Source organism: Teleopsis dalmanni, chromosome 2 (genome assembly GCF_002237135.1).
Source record: "Teleopsis dalmanni isolate 2A chromosome 2, ASM223713v2, whole genome shotgun sequence".
NCBI classification, from domain to species: Eukaryota; Metazoa; Arthropoda; class Insecta; order Diptera; family Diopsidae; genus Teleopsis; species Teleopsis dalmanni.
In genome coordinates, this window is record NC_051847.1 from 243,545,676 (window position 1) to 243,556,399 (window position 10,724).

A 10,724-nucleotide genomic window follows, 5' to 3' on the forward strand; every position below is an offset into this window, starting at 1 on the left:
TTATCCAGCAGTTTGTAAACAAACAAAATGATCGTGTTTACTTGCCAGAGAGGTCAGCTGAAAATTTGCAACTTCTGTTGGCCACCACAACTCAAAAGCCGGCCATGGTGATGGTGTGGGCCGCCATAACAGCCGATGGTCGCTCGCCGCTCGTATTCATCGACCGTGGGGTCAAAATCAATGCGCAAATCTATCGCGAAAATATTTTGGAGGGAGTTCTGAAGCCCTGGGCACGCAAACATTTCGGCCGCAGACCTTGAACATTCCAACAGGACTCAGCACTATCGCACTCAGCACGCGCCACCCAAGAATGGTTAAGAAATGAGGTTCCTCGCTTCATTTCCACCGCACAATGGCCACCAAAATCTCCGGATGCCAATCCGTTGGACTATTGTGCCTGGGGTATTTTGGAAAGCAAGGTTGGCACTAAAAAATACCAAAGTGTCGATCATCTCAAGCAAGCGCTTCGCCGAGAATGGGACAAAATACCACAGAGCCACTTTCGGGCAGCGTGTGATGGTTTCATTGGCCGTTTGAAGGCCATAGTTCGTGCCAAAGGTGGCCAATTCGAACAAATCTAAACCGATTCTCAAATTTGATGTTATTTCCGACATTTTTTGCTTTCATTCAATAAAATTTTAAAAAAATGAAAAAATTATGGCGTTTTACTTTGTTGCAGTTTTTTCATCTCACCTTGTATTATATACATGTTTTATATGATAGCTGTATGATATATATTTTTGATGTTCGCTTATAGAAATTTTTGCACTGCCATTCAAGTTAATAAGTCTCTGATAGCTTCCTTATCTGTCCATCCCCATTATTTTGAATTTATATTTATCAATTTATTTCATATGAGAAACAAAACAAATATACATGTCATTGGCTCTGATGTACCCATTGTGTCTTCAACCCATTTTAAAGAATCGTTGTCTATAGAATTGAATATGCAAATGATAAAAATGTAGATTTAAAATGAACGCTATTGTACAATTTATTTTGGGGTTATAAACTACAAGTACGATCAATTCTGTTCTATAGATTAGCAACAGCAACAGCAACAGTTAAGATACTGATCGGCTGTTGAACTTGATAAACGTCATATGACTCAAAAGAAATAAAATTATGTGCTGCGTTAAAGAAATGTTCGAGAGCACGCGAATAGTGACTGAACAACTTTCTTTTTACAATTTCGGATTTCCAAATGTTTTATATGTAACCTATAATGTATATATGATATATACATTCTACACATTCAATTGTACATATATTACTTTATATTCGATGTGGATTGAGAAATATTTAAAGCATAAAGGAATTTGTTATCGTCTATTAAATTTCTCATCAGCTACTGCTGATATTGCTTCAAGTTATGAAGTAGATATTTTATGGTCTTGCCTCGAAAAGTAGTAATTTATGCGTAATATTAGTTGGTATACTCGTATCATATATTTGATAAGACTGGCAAAGTAGAGATTTTACTGGCAAAGGTTGAGTTGTGACATGTGAGCACCGCATGCTTGATAAGTAAATTGGCTTAGGTCAGTGATAATTTGTTCAAATCTAATTTCATAGCTAAATGGCTCCTTGTAAATATATTTAAGTAGTATAAATTCCACTTTTTCCTTACTTATATTTGTACATTTCTCTTACACTTAATTTATTTTAACTAAAAATAAAACATTTTAGTATAAATAATCAAATATATTTATCAAGCGATCAATTGTACTGCAAGTTACAAATAACATAATATAAGTTAAATAAGTTAGGTACTGAGATATAAATATATAAGAGACGTTTTTCAGAAGGTTATCTTAAGTTTCTCCAAAATGTCGTAATTATATTGTCGTACTATAGGCGCATATCGGTTTTCTTTAATGGTTCTTTCAACATTAATATTGGTAAATTTATTTTTATATTTGTTAAAATATCAAATTTATAAGATTTGATTTATTCTTTTTGATAAGTATGGTACGAGTAAATCTCAGATACCTAAAAAGTATCAACAGGAATGACACCTGATAAAAATAAATCCGAATTTGATAATTTAGGTGGTAAAAAAATTTTTTTCTGATTATTTTCACTATAACATAATAGGTATTAGGAAATACACTTCCCTACACCTAAAATAGAAAATTTTTTTTCTAAATAGTATTCTCGACTTTATACTCAGCAATGATAGAATTTTATGATTTATTCGTTCGAATAACCAATTTCAAAATTAGTAATTGACATATCTATTTGGAGAGTTTCACCTATCAAGCAATGTGCACTCATAAAGTTACTAATTTAAATATTGAATACATTAAAATATTATTATTACTGCTCAATTAAATTGAATATTACCTATCGAAGTTAGGAATTCAATCCAACTCAGACCGCAGATACTGTAGAGAAGAGAGAGAAGCTGCATACCATGTGCATCACGACACTGATGCACAAGCGGAAGAAACACCTAGGAGGGTATTTCATGGATCATAAGAATTGAATACTAGGAAAGATGGGCTCTATACTGTCTTTCATTAAAGAAATCGGACTTGGAGAAACACTCTATTCCGACTAAGGGGCACAATAGATCCTTTATGTCGCAGTGCACGGTTTTTTTTTAATAATAATAAAAATAAAATTGAATGTCTAAAAATTGCATTTTTTATAAAAGTATCTATTTAAAAGACTCGATTATTAGTCGTTAGTCTGTTAGTTTGTGGCCGAAGTCTATTAATTTCGAATTGTTATTAAACTTGTTCCAGAATATAATTTTTTGATGGTTCATTTATTTTACATTAATTTGTTTGATTGCCGGTTTTTTCCATTTTAAAATATCTTATCTTCTATTATTCTGTGTGCTAATTTTACTACGTTAAGGACCCTGGCTCTTTACCATACCATAGTAGTTTATTTATTATTACAACTATTCTGTGATTAAATCAGTAAAATAGTGCGTATATGTGCATAAAACTAAATTAACTTAACTACTTGTAGCTTAAGACAGAGATAAAAACTTAGAATGTTTAATGCCAGATAAGATTAAATGCTGGTATAATATAATCCATTGGCAGAACCGAAGTAGTACTAAAAAAATTTAATTTTTTTAAAATTTTATTAGAATGATTAGTAGTTTTTTTTGACATAAAATCACATTTAATAATGAATTACATCAAAACTGATTTATACTTTTAAATAATTAATTTTAATACTTGAAACCGAATGTAAATTATTTACAATACAATGAACAAAGTTAACCAATTATTGTATATCAATTTTATTTTATCTGCATTATGAACTATCACAATCGGGTGTAATAGTTAAAGTGTTTCTTCCACTTACGCCTCTACTCTTACTGCGACCAGATATCAATTATTGTTCTTTAAAGATCCGCTTAATTGTACTTAGGTCAATAGATTTCGAATAATGGTCAAGTGATCGTATGTTTTTTGATTTGGCAAAACGGATAAGATCGTCTTTGTTAAACAGCTACTCCTACTCCTTTTTTATTTTAATTATTTTCTTTATTTGCATCTCTAAATAAATATAACTTCAATTATATTTATGATATACAGTTTTGGGCAAAATTGAACCCAACTTATTGGGTCGCACATTAACGCATGAGCACATAGCTCTCGATTTTGAAGGTTTTCATTGCGAACCTCCAACAGAGTTCAAATCAGCACTGGAAAGCAAAATATCTATGGAAACATTGGGCTATATACGGCAATATCCATATTCATCACTGGAAAATGTTCGTTTTTATGATGAAAATTCACGAGATGCTGCCAAAAAGGATGTGGCTTTATACAAACAATTTGGAGGTGGAACAATCGTAGAGAATAGCTCTCATGGATTGAAGAGAAATTTGGATTTCATGGTTGATGTCTCCAAAAGTACTGGTGTGCATATCATAGCTGGAACTGGACATTACATACATGATGTCCAGGACAAAAAGGACACCTCACTAACAGTCGAGCAAATGACTGATATTTATTCAAAGGAGATTATAAATGGTGTTGAAGTAGATGGTGTCGGTATGGTGAAGTGTGGTTTTATTGGTGAGGTAGGCAGTACATACCCTATACATGGTGAGTTTAGCAGCAGTGTTAATTGTATACATATGTACATACATATAACAAATTTCACATTTATAAAAAATTTAATTTTAAGATTTTGAAAAACGCGCCATACGCGCTACCGGTGAGATACAAGAAGTTTTAGGTTGTGGTGTTTCATTTCACCCTGGTCGAGATTCTGCTGCACCATTTGAAATAGTACGTCTTTACTTAGAAGCTGGTGGACGAGCTGATAAGTGTGTTATGTCGCATCTGGATCGTAAGTTAAAATTAGAAAATAAAATAGATTAAACCTAAAATAATACGACATTTTGGTAAATCACAGGAACCATATTTGATATAGAACAATTATTGGAATTTTCCAAACTGGGCTGTTATTTACAATATGATCTCTTTGGCACTGAGTGCTCTTTTTATCAGCTTAACCCAGCTGTGGATATGCCTTCTGATGGCCAACGTATAAATAATCTAATAAAACTGATTGAAGAAGGTCTATGCGATAAAATTTTGATGTCTCATGATATACATACTAAACATCGTTTGGTAAGTAAACCTTAGTCGTTTTAGTCATTTAAGTTAAACATTTAAATGTCCATTTAATTTGTTATATTTTTTAGACGTCTTATGGTGGACACGGTTACCATCACGTGCATATGAATATATTGCCCAGAATGTTTGCTAAGGGCTTGAGCTTAGAGCAAGTGGATCAAATGACTGTCACTAATCCAGCCAATTGGCTTCAATTTAATATTTAATAATTGTCTTATATGGTGTTACATTACATTACATTATTTAATTTAATTATTTCGTTACAATAAAAAAGAATATTTCAAATGATCAGTTTTAAAGTAACGGCGATGTTTAAATTATATTAATTCAATATAGAAACAATATTAAATAATAATAAGACTTAACTAGTTTTTAACTGATTGATAAGTGATAAGTTTTTAACTGATTAAAATGTATTCTGCCTGAAGAAATGTATTTCCTAACTACCAATGGTGTGAAGATTGTACGTTTATGCAAATTAAAAACTAAATAAAATTATTTCGTTGATTAAATTAATGAAACGATTTCTTTTAAAATAATAAGAATTATCTTGGAGTAACATTTCATACTTTGTTCTTTGATGTTTAAGATGTTTTATTAATGATTACGGACAAAAAACTCAAAAAAGAATTTCCTAAGTTTAGCCAGTACATTATTCTATACCTTACCCTTCTTGTCGGAGACGCAGTTCATTTAGGCCCTAAGAAGAAGAAGCCGCTAATTTTGTCTGCATCGCTATGCCAAGAGAAGCAATGTCTTTAAAACATAGAGGTGATATGGAATATAAACTAGTGAAAGTGAGGCCTTAGAGTGACGATCTGCATTCTGATGATTACAAAAACAGTTTAAGTGACAAAAAGATATCGACTTCAGAAAAATAACAACTAACAAAAACCCCTTAATTAAGAAATTTGTTATCTGTATGAGTTGGAGTAATTACATCTTATGGTAGGCATTAAATTGAAGTATTCAAAACACATTTTTTTACATATAAATTTCCTCATTAAAAATTTATTTATTCTTCTATGATTTTGTATGTCTCGTAAAAGAATTATTTGATATTAAACGGGAACTTAGCATTGTATTATATTAATAGAAATAATTTACAGAAAGATAAGTGATAAAGCAATACATAATTATATACAAGACATGAGCAAATAAATAGATTTTGACTTCTAGAAGAATTGTACACCTAGAAAAATATTTATAATTTCTTTAACAAATGAGATAAACGATACAATTATAGAGTGCAGTTTAACAAAAATTGATAACGTAAGAAATTATGATAATAATAATAAGTTACAAAGGGAGTATATTCGAAGGAAAATTATATAAATTCTATATATATGAAATCAGAGTTTCATGACATTTAATTACTAATCGACTTAAAAATAAAATTTAAAAATGTCAATATCATTTCGTCAATTATTTTTTGGCACATTAAATATTTAACAAGAGCAAAATAGATTCTCTTATACAAAAATATATCTCTATGCGATTTAAGACTGGACTTGTTACTAATCCTAGGCATAATACAAAATGTATAATTTTAATATTTTGTAGTATTCTCATAAAAATAGCAAAAATATCATTTCTTCTTTAAAACTGAATTTTACCTTCTTCTCACGAAGAGACCAGTACTTAAATATCACCTTAAGTCTTACGAATATGCAAATATACTTTCTAAAATATTTTATGTTTACATGAGTATATATCTAAATTTGTTTTAATTTTAAAAATATAATTATTAGTTATTTATATAATTTTTTTAGTGACTATTTTGTAAACGCAAAATCAGTGCATCGACGACATTGAAAATTTCATCGAAATGGGGACGAGATTCAGCTTCAGCAGCCCAACACTTTAACATAAGGCGATACATTTCCGGAGCGGTATTTTCAGGTGCCGGCATGCGATAGCCTTTAATTGAAAATTTATATAATGCAATTATAAATGTCTTACTTGGAATTGATCGAGATTATTATTACTTACCAGTGTCGATGCGTTCACGTGCGCGTGAATTACTCATGCCTGAATAGGGCGTATCACCTTTAGAGAAAATCTCCCACATTAAAATGCCATATGACCACACATCACATAGCGATGTATATTTTCCAAAATTTAAAGCTTCCGGAGCAGTCCATTTGACCGGTATTTGTTTCATGCCATCTGAAACTAAAATGCAGAAAAATAATAAATAACAAAGTTTTTAAATTCAATTATATTATATATACCTATGTATTCCTCCTCTTCTCTGGACATACCAAAATCAGATATTTTAACAGAGTTTTCGAAGTCCACCAAACAATTCCGTGCGGCAAGATCACGATGGATACAATTCTTTGACTCCAAATATCGCATACCTGAGATGGAAACATTTAACAAAACCATTCTTATATATTTGAAGTTAAACAAATGATTTAAGCTATACATAATAGAAATGAATAATATAGTCCATTTTTATCATTTTTGAAAATTTATTGTTATAGTTCTGATTTAATGACCCAGTAAAAAGGGAATATTCAGTAACGCATATTAGAAGACTAAAATCATAGAGCAGGAAAGGCATATTCATGCTTCCAAATATTCCAATTATTCAAAAGTACTTAAGCGAATTGTGTTAACCACGATTGTTTAAGGTTTTAAGATTTGACCACTAATAATTAACAATTACTAGATATACTTACCAGCCGCCGCATCTCTACACATGCCCATTTGCTGCCGATACGTAAGTGAATTTGAATTTTTACGCAGATAATTTAACAGTGAACCGCCTGCAAATATTTGTGAAAGATTGAAATAACTAAGTTTAAATAAAAAATTAACTTTTTATAAAAAATGTATAACTTTACATATCAATTATTTATATTTTATTTAAAAAAGTGTTCTCTGCACATTCGTCAACATTAACGAAAAAAAAATACAGAAAGATTCCTCTCTAGTACATTTAGAGAAAATGAGCCAAAGATTTCTTTATCTATTATTATTATTGCAAGGGATGGTACACCGTGATCTATGCAATTAACGTAAACATAGTTAATACAATTGATAAACTTCACATTTTACTGTGTTCTAAGTGTTTGTATGAAAAACAAACACGAATTTCCATACACGCAAAACTTTATGTGTTTATTTGTTAAGGATTTAGTCAATTAAATTTTATTACATTCTTATACAAATTTTTTACTGATAAATTATTAATATGTTGTCAAGCCAAAAAACGTGCACACACCGCCAGTAGCCAATTAAGAAGAAGGGAAAAGGAAAAAGCAAAAAAGCGAAGCCAAAATTATCGCTGCCAGATGTTAGGATGCCATTGTCAAAAAGTGCTAAATGTGTGCTGCCACATCGCCTAGTTGCTGTGCCAAATCTCAAACATCCTCCCCGGCTGGACGGGTACGTTCAGGATGCTCCACAAGCCTGCATATTTTTTGGATAGGTCGCATGCATTCGCCTGCTGAATGCTTGATCGTGACTACTCGGACCAAACCATCTTCGCCTGGGTGAAGTTTTATCACCCTACCAAGCCGCCAATGTGTGGCTGGTAGATTCTCGTGCCGGATTACCACGACATCGCCTATGTTAATGTTGTCGCCATTCTGGTGCCATTTGGAGCGTGGTTGCAAAGTTGAAAGATATTCATCATGCCATTGTCGCCAAAAATGCTGTTGCATTTGCCTTAATTGTCGCCAGTATGATAATTTGTTGCTAGGTACCTTGCCAATAGGTGCGTCTGGTACTGCCAATAGAGATCTGCCAATCAGGAAATCTGCAGGTGATAGAGCCATCTTGTCGTCACAAGTGTCATGCAATGGTATAAGTGGACGTGAATTCAAGCAAGCCTCGATATGTACAAGTAGAGTATGTAGCTGATCATAGTAAATGGAATGGATGCCAACAATGCGTAGTAAGTGCTTCTTCGCTGACTTAACGGCAGCTTCCCATAGACCGCCTTGATGAGGTGCGCCAGGTGGTAGAAAATGCCATTTTGTGCCTCGATTCGCCAATTGCTGTTGAGAATATTCATTATGCCAAGCCTGTAAGTCAGCGGCCATTAAGCGATCTGCGCCAATGAATGTAGTGCCATTGTCACTGTATAAATGATTACATGGACCACGCCGGTTTACGAAACGGGTGTATGCATTTATGAAAGCCTCAGAAGTGAGATCTTCAGCCAGTTCGATGTGCACTGCCTTGGTTGCCATGCACACAAAGATTGCCACGTAAGCCTTCCGCACGGTTCGTACAGCCTTGGAGCCAATGCGTATGTTGAATGGACCGCAATAGTCTAAGCCAGATCTAGCAAATGGTGGAGATGGGGTGACCCGAGCCTTTGGTAATGTCGCCATACGTTGTTTTAGCATTATGTGTTTATGCCGCCTGCAAATCGCGCATGAGTGTATGCATTGCTTAACCAAAATGCGTGCCTGTAGGATCCAGTATTTGTGTCGAATCGTATGAAGCATGATTTGTATACCGCCATGAAGTGTGTCCTGATGCACCTGCCATATTAAAAGCCTGGCCAATGTGCTATCCTTTGGAAGAATGATTGGATGACGCTGTGGCTCTGCCACCCTCGCATTGTGTAGGCGTCCGCCTACTCGCAATATATTGTCCGCTGTGGAGCTGATGAATGGACTTAGTGCAATGAGCTTGCTGGATGTGGATATGGGCTGTGCCTTTTTCAGCTGCTTGATTTCCGCTGCGAAATATTTCGCCTGTTCTGCCTTGATGTGGTGATTTAAAGCAATGTCCATTTCGCCTGTACAGATGTGTGTATGCGAACGAAAACGATGATGTGCCTTTTTGCAACGCAATATGTATGCAGTAGTGCGCAATAGCTTGCCAAGATGACTGAACCGGTCCAACAGATCTATGACGACCAATTCGTCGCCAGCAGTGTAGTGTGTCTGTAATGCGGGTTGGCCTATTACCTGCAATGCCTTTACCTTCACTGGTTTTAACTCGCCTTCCATTATTGCCAGCTCTGCTGGTGCACAGTGGTGCAGCTCATTGATTGAATAATCAGTTGAATTAGGACCGTGCCACCATAATGCGTAGTTTTGCAACGCCAAAGGGGATATGCCACGACTGGCGCAATCAGCTGGGTTAAGTTTGGTAGGAATGTGATGCCAATGCCTGATATCTGTCATCGATTGAATACAGCCAACGCGATTAGCAACGTACTGCTTTAATTGTGATGGGTTTTTGCGTAGCCAACACAGAGCAATATTTGAGTCGGAGTATAGAGTGTATGGTACGTGCTCCAAATGCAAAGCCTGCCTTGTTTCGTGTAAAAGAGTAGCCAACAATTGCGCAGCACAAAGTTCCAATCGGGGTACTGTTACCGAATGTAATGGTGCCACTTTAGTTTTTGATGCGATAATGTGACTAGTGATACTGCCATTGTGGTTTGTTGCCAAATAGAGTGCTGCAGCCATTGCCTTAACACTAGCATCGCAGAAGCCATGAAGTTGTATTTGATATCCGGGTTGCATGCCTATCCAACGCGGTATTCGTACTGCCTCCAGTTGGGACAACTGCCTTCGGTATATGAGCCATTCTTGCAACAGTTCAAGTGGTAGTGGGTCGTCCCATGCCAATTTTGCCTGCCAGAGTTTCTGTATGAAAAGTTTAGCCGTAATGATGACTGGTGCCAACATGCCAATTGGATCATATAATTTTGCTGCATCGCTAAGCACTTGCCTTTTCGTAAGATGTTGTGCATCATAAGAGCTGACCTGATAGAAGAGTTCATCAGTGAGTGGATCCCAGTGTAAGCCAAGAACAGTAGTTTCTGCCAAGTGCGGATTAAGCTGACATGGATCAGCATCGCCAAGAAGATGTGCCAAGACTTCAGCGCTATTCGATTTCCATTTCCTGAGATGGAACTGACCGTCTGCCAAAACAGATGAGACATCGGCCATGCCAATAGAAGGTGTACTCTTAAGGTAGTCATCTACGTAGAAATCATTCAGGATGCAAAGCAGTTTTAGCTCGTACTTCATCTGAGAGTTTATAAGAGTTGTCTCTGCCACATTGCTGCATAGCGCGAACAGCCAAATATGTGCCACTAGTTGTGCCATATGTAACGGTAGCCAATTGATATGT

General features: G+C 34.8%; 3 protein-coding genes across 3 annotated transcripts; 1 reads left to right on the forward strand and 2 right to left on the reverse strand.

Moving 5' to 3' along the window:
* Nucleotides 1-3,263: 3,263 nt before the first annotated feature.
* Nucleotides 3,264-5,056, forward strand: LOC119685711 (phosphotriesterase-related protein-like). The gene is made up of 4 exons (XM_038100071.1): nt 3,264-4,076; nt 4,159-4,323; nt 4,390-4,607; nt 4,682-5,056. The coding sequence occupies exons 1-4, from the start codon at nt 3,689-3,691 to the stop codon at nt 4,817-4,819; spliced, it is 909 nt and encodes a 302-aa protein (XP_037955999.1). The 5' UTR covers nt 3,264-3,688; the 3' UTR covers nt 4,820-5,056.
* A 545-nt stretch (nt 5,057-5,601) lies between these two features.
* Nucleotides 5,602-7,849, reverse strand: LOC119681550 (tyrosine-protein kinase Fer-like). Its single transcript, XM_038094781.1, has 5 exons — nt 7,780-7,849; nt 7,301-7,387; nt 6,848-6,976; nt 6,606-6,788; nt 5,602-6,533 (listed from the first exon to the last, which is right to left on the reverse strand). Exons 2-5 carry the CDS (start codon nt 7,326-7,328, stop codon nt 6,382-6,384), a joined length of 492 nt encoding a protein of 163 aa, XP_037950709.1. The 5' UTR covers nt 7,329-7,387; nt 7,780-7,849; the 3' UTR covers nt 5,602-6,381.
* A 135-nt stretch (nt 7,850-7,984) lies between these two features.
* Nucleotides 7,985-10,699, reverse strand: LOC119677209. The gene has a single exon (XM_038088480.1). It carries the CDS (start codon nt 10,697-10,699, stop codon nt 7,985-7,987), a length of 2,715 nt encoding a protein of 904 aa, XP_037944408.1.
* Between the last annotated feature and the right edge of the window lie 25 nt (nt 10,700-10,724).

Excerpts from the sequence above, each read along its gene's own strand:
- LOC119681550 (XM_038094781.1), bottom strand. The coding sequence starts at position 7,328 with ATGGGCATGTGTAGAGATGCGGCGGCTG. Across the intron at positions 6,977-7,300 it reads GTGTAGAGATGCGGCGGCTG|GTATGCGATATTTGGAGTCA; the intron begins GTAAGTATATCT and ends TTTCCATCTCAG. Across the intron at positions 6,534-6,605 it reads ACGTGAACGCATCGACACTG|GCTATCGCATGCCGGCACCT; the intron begins GTAAGTAATAAT and ends TTTCAATTAAAG.
- LOC119685711 (XM_038100071.1), top strand. The coding sequence starts at position 3,689 with ATGGAAACATTGGGCTATATACGGCAATATCCATATTCATCACTGGAA. Across the intron at positions 4,077-4,158 it reads CAGTACATACCCTATACATG|ATTTTGAAAAACGCGCCATA; the intron begins GTGAGTTTAGCA and ends TTTAATTTTAAG. Across the intron at positions 4,608-4,681 it reads TACATACTAAACATCGTTTG|ACGTCTTATGGTGGACACGG; the intron begins GTAAGTAAACCT and ends TATATTTTTTAG.
- LOC119677209 (XM_038088480.1), bottom strand. The coding sequence starts at position 10,699 with ATGGCACAACTAGTGGCACATATTTGGCTGTTCGCGCTATGCAGCAAT.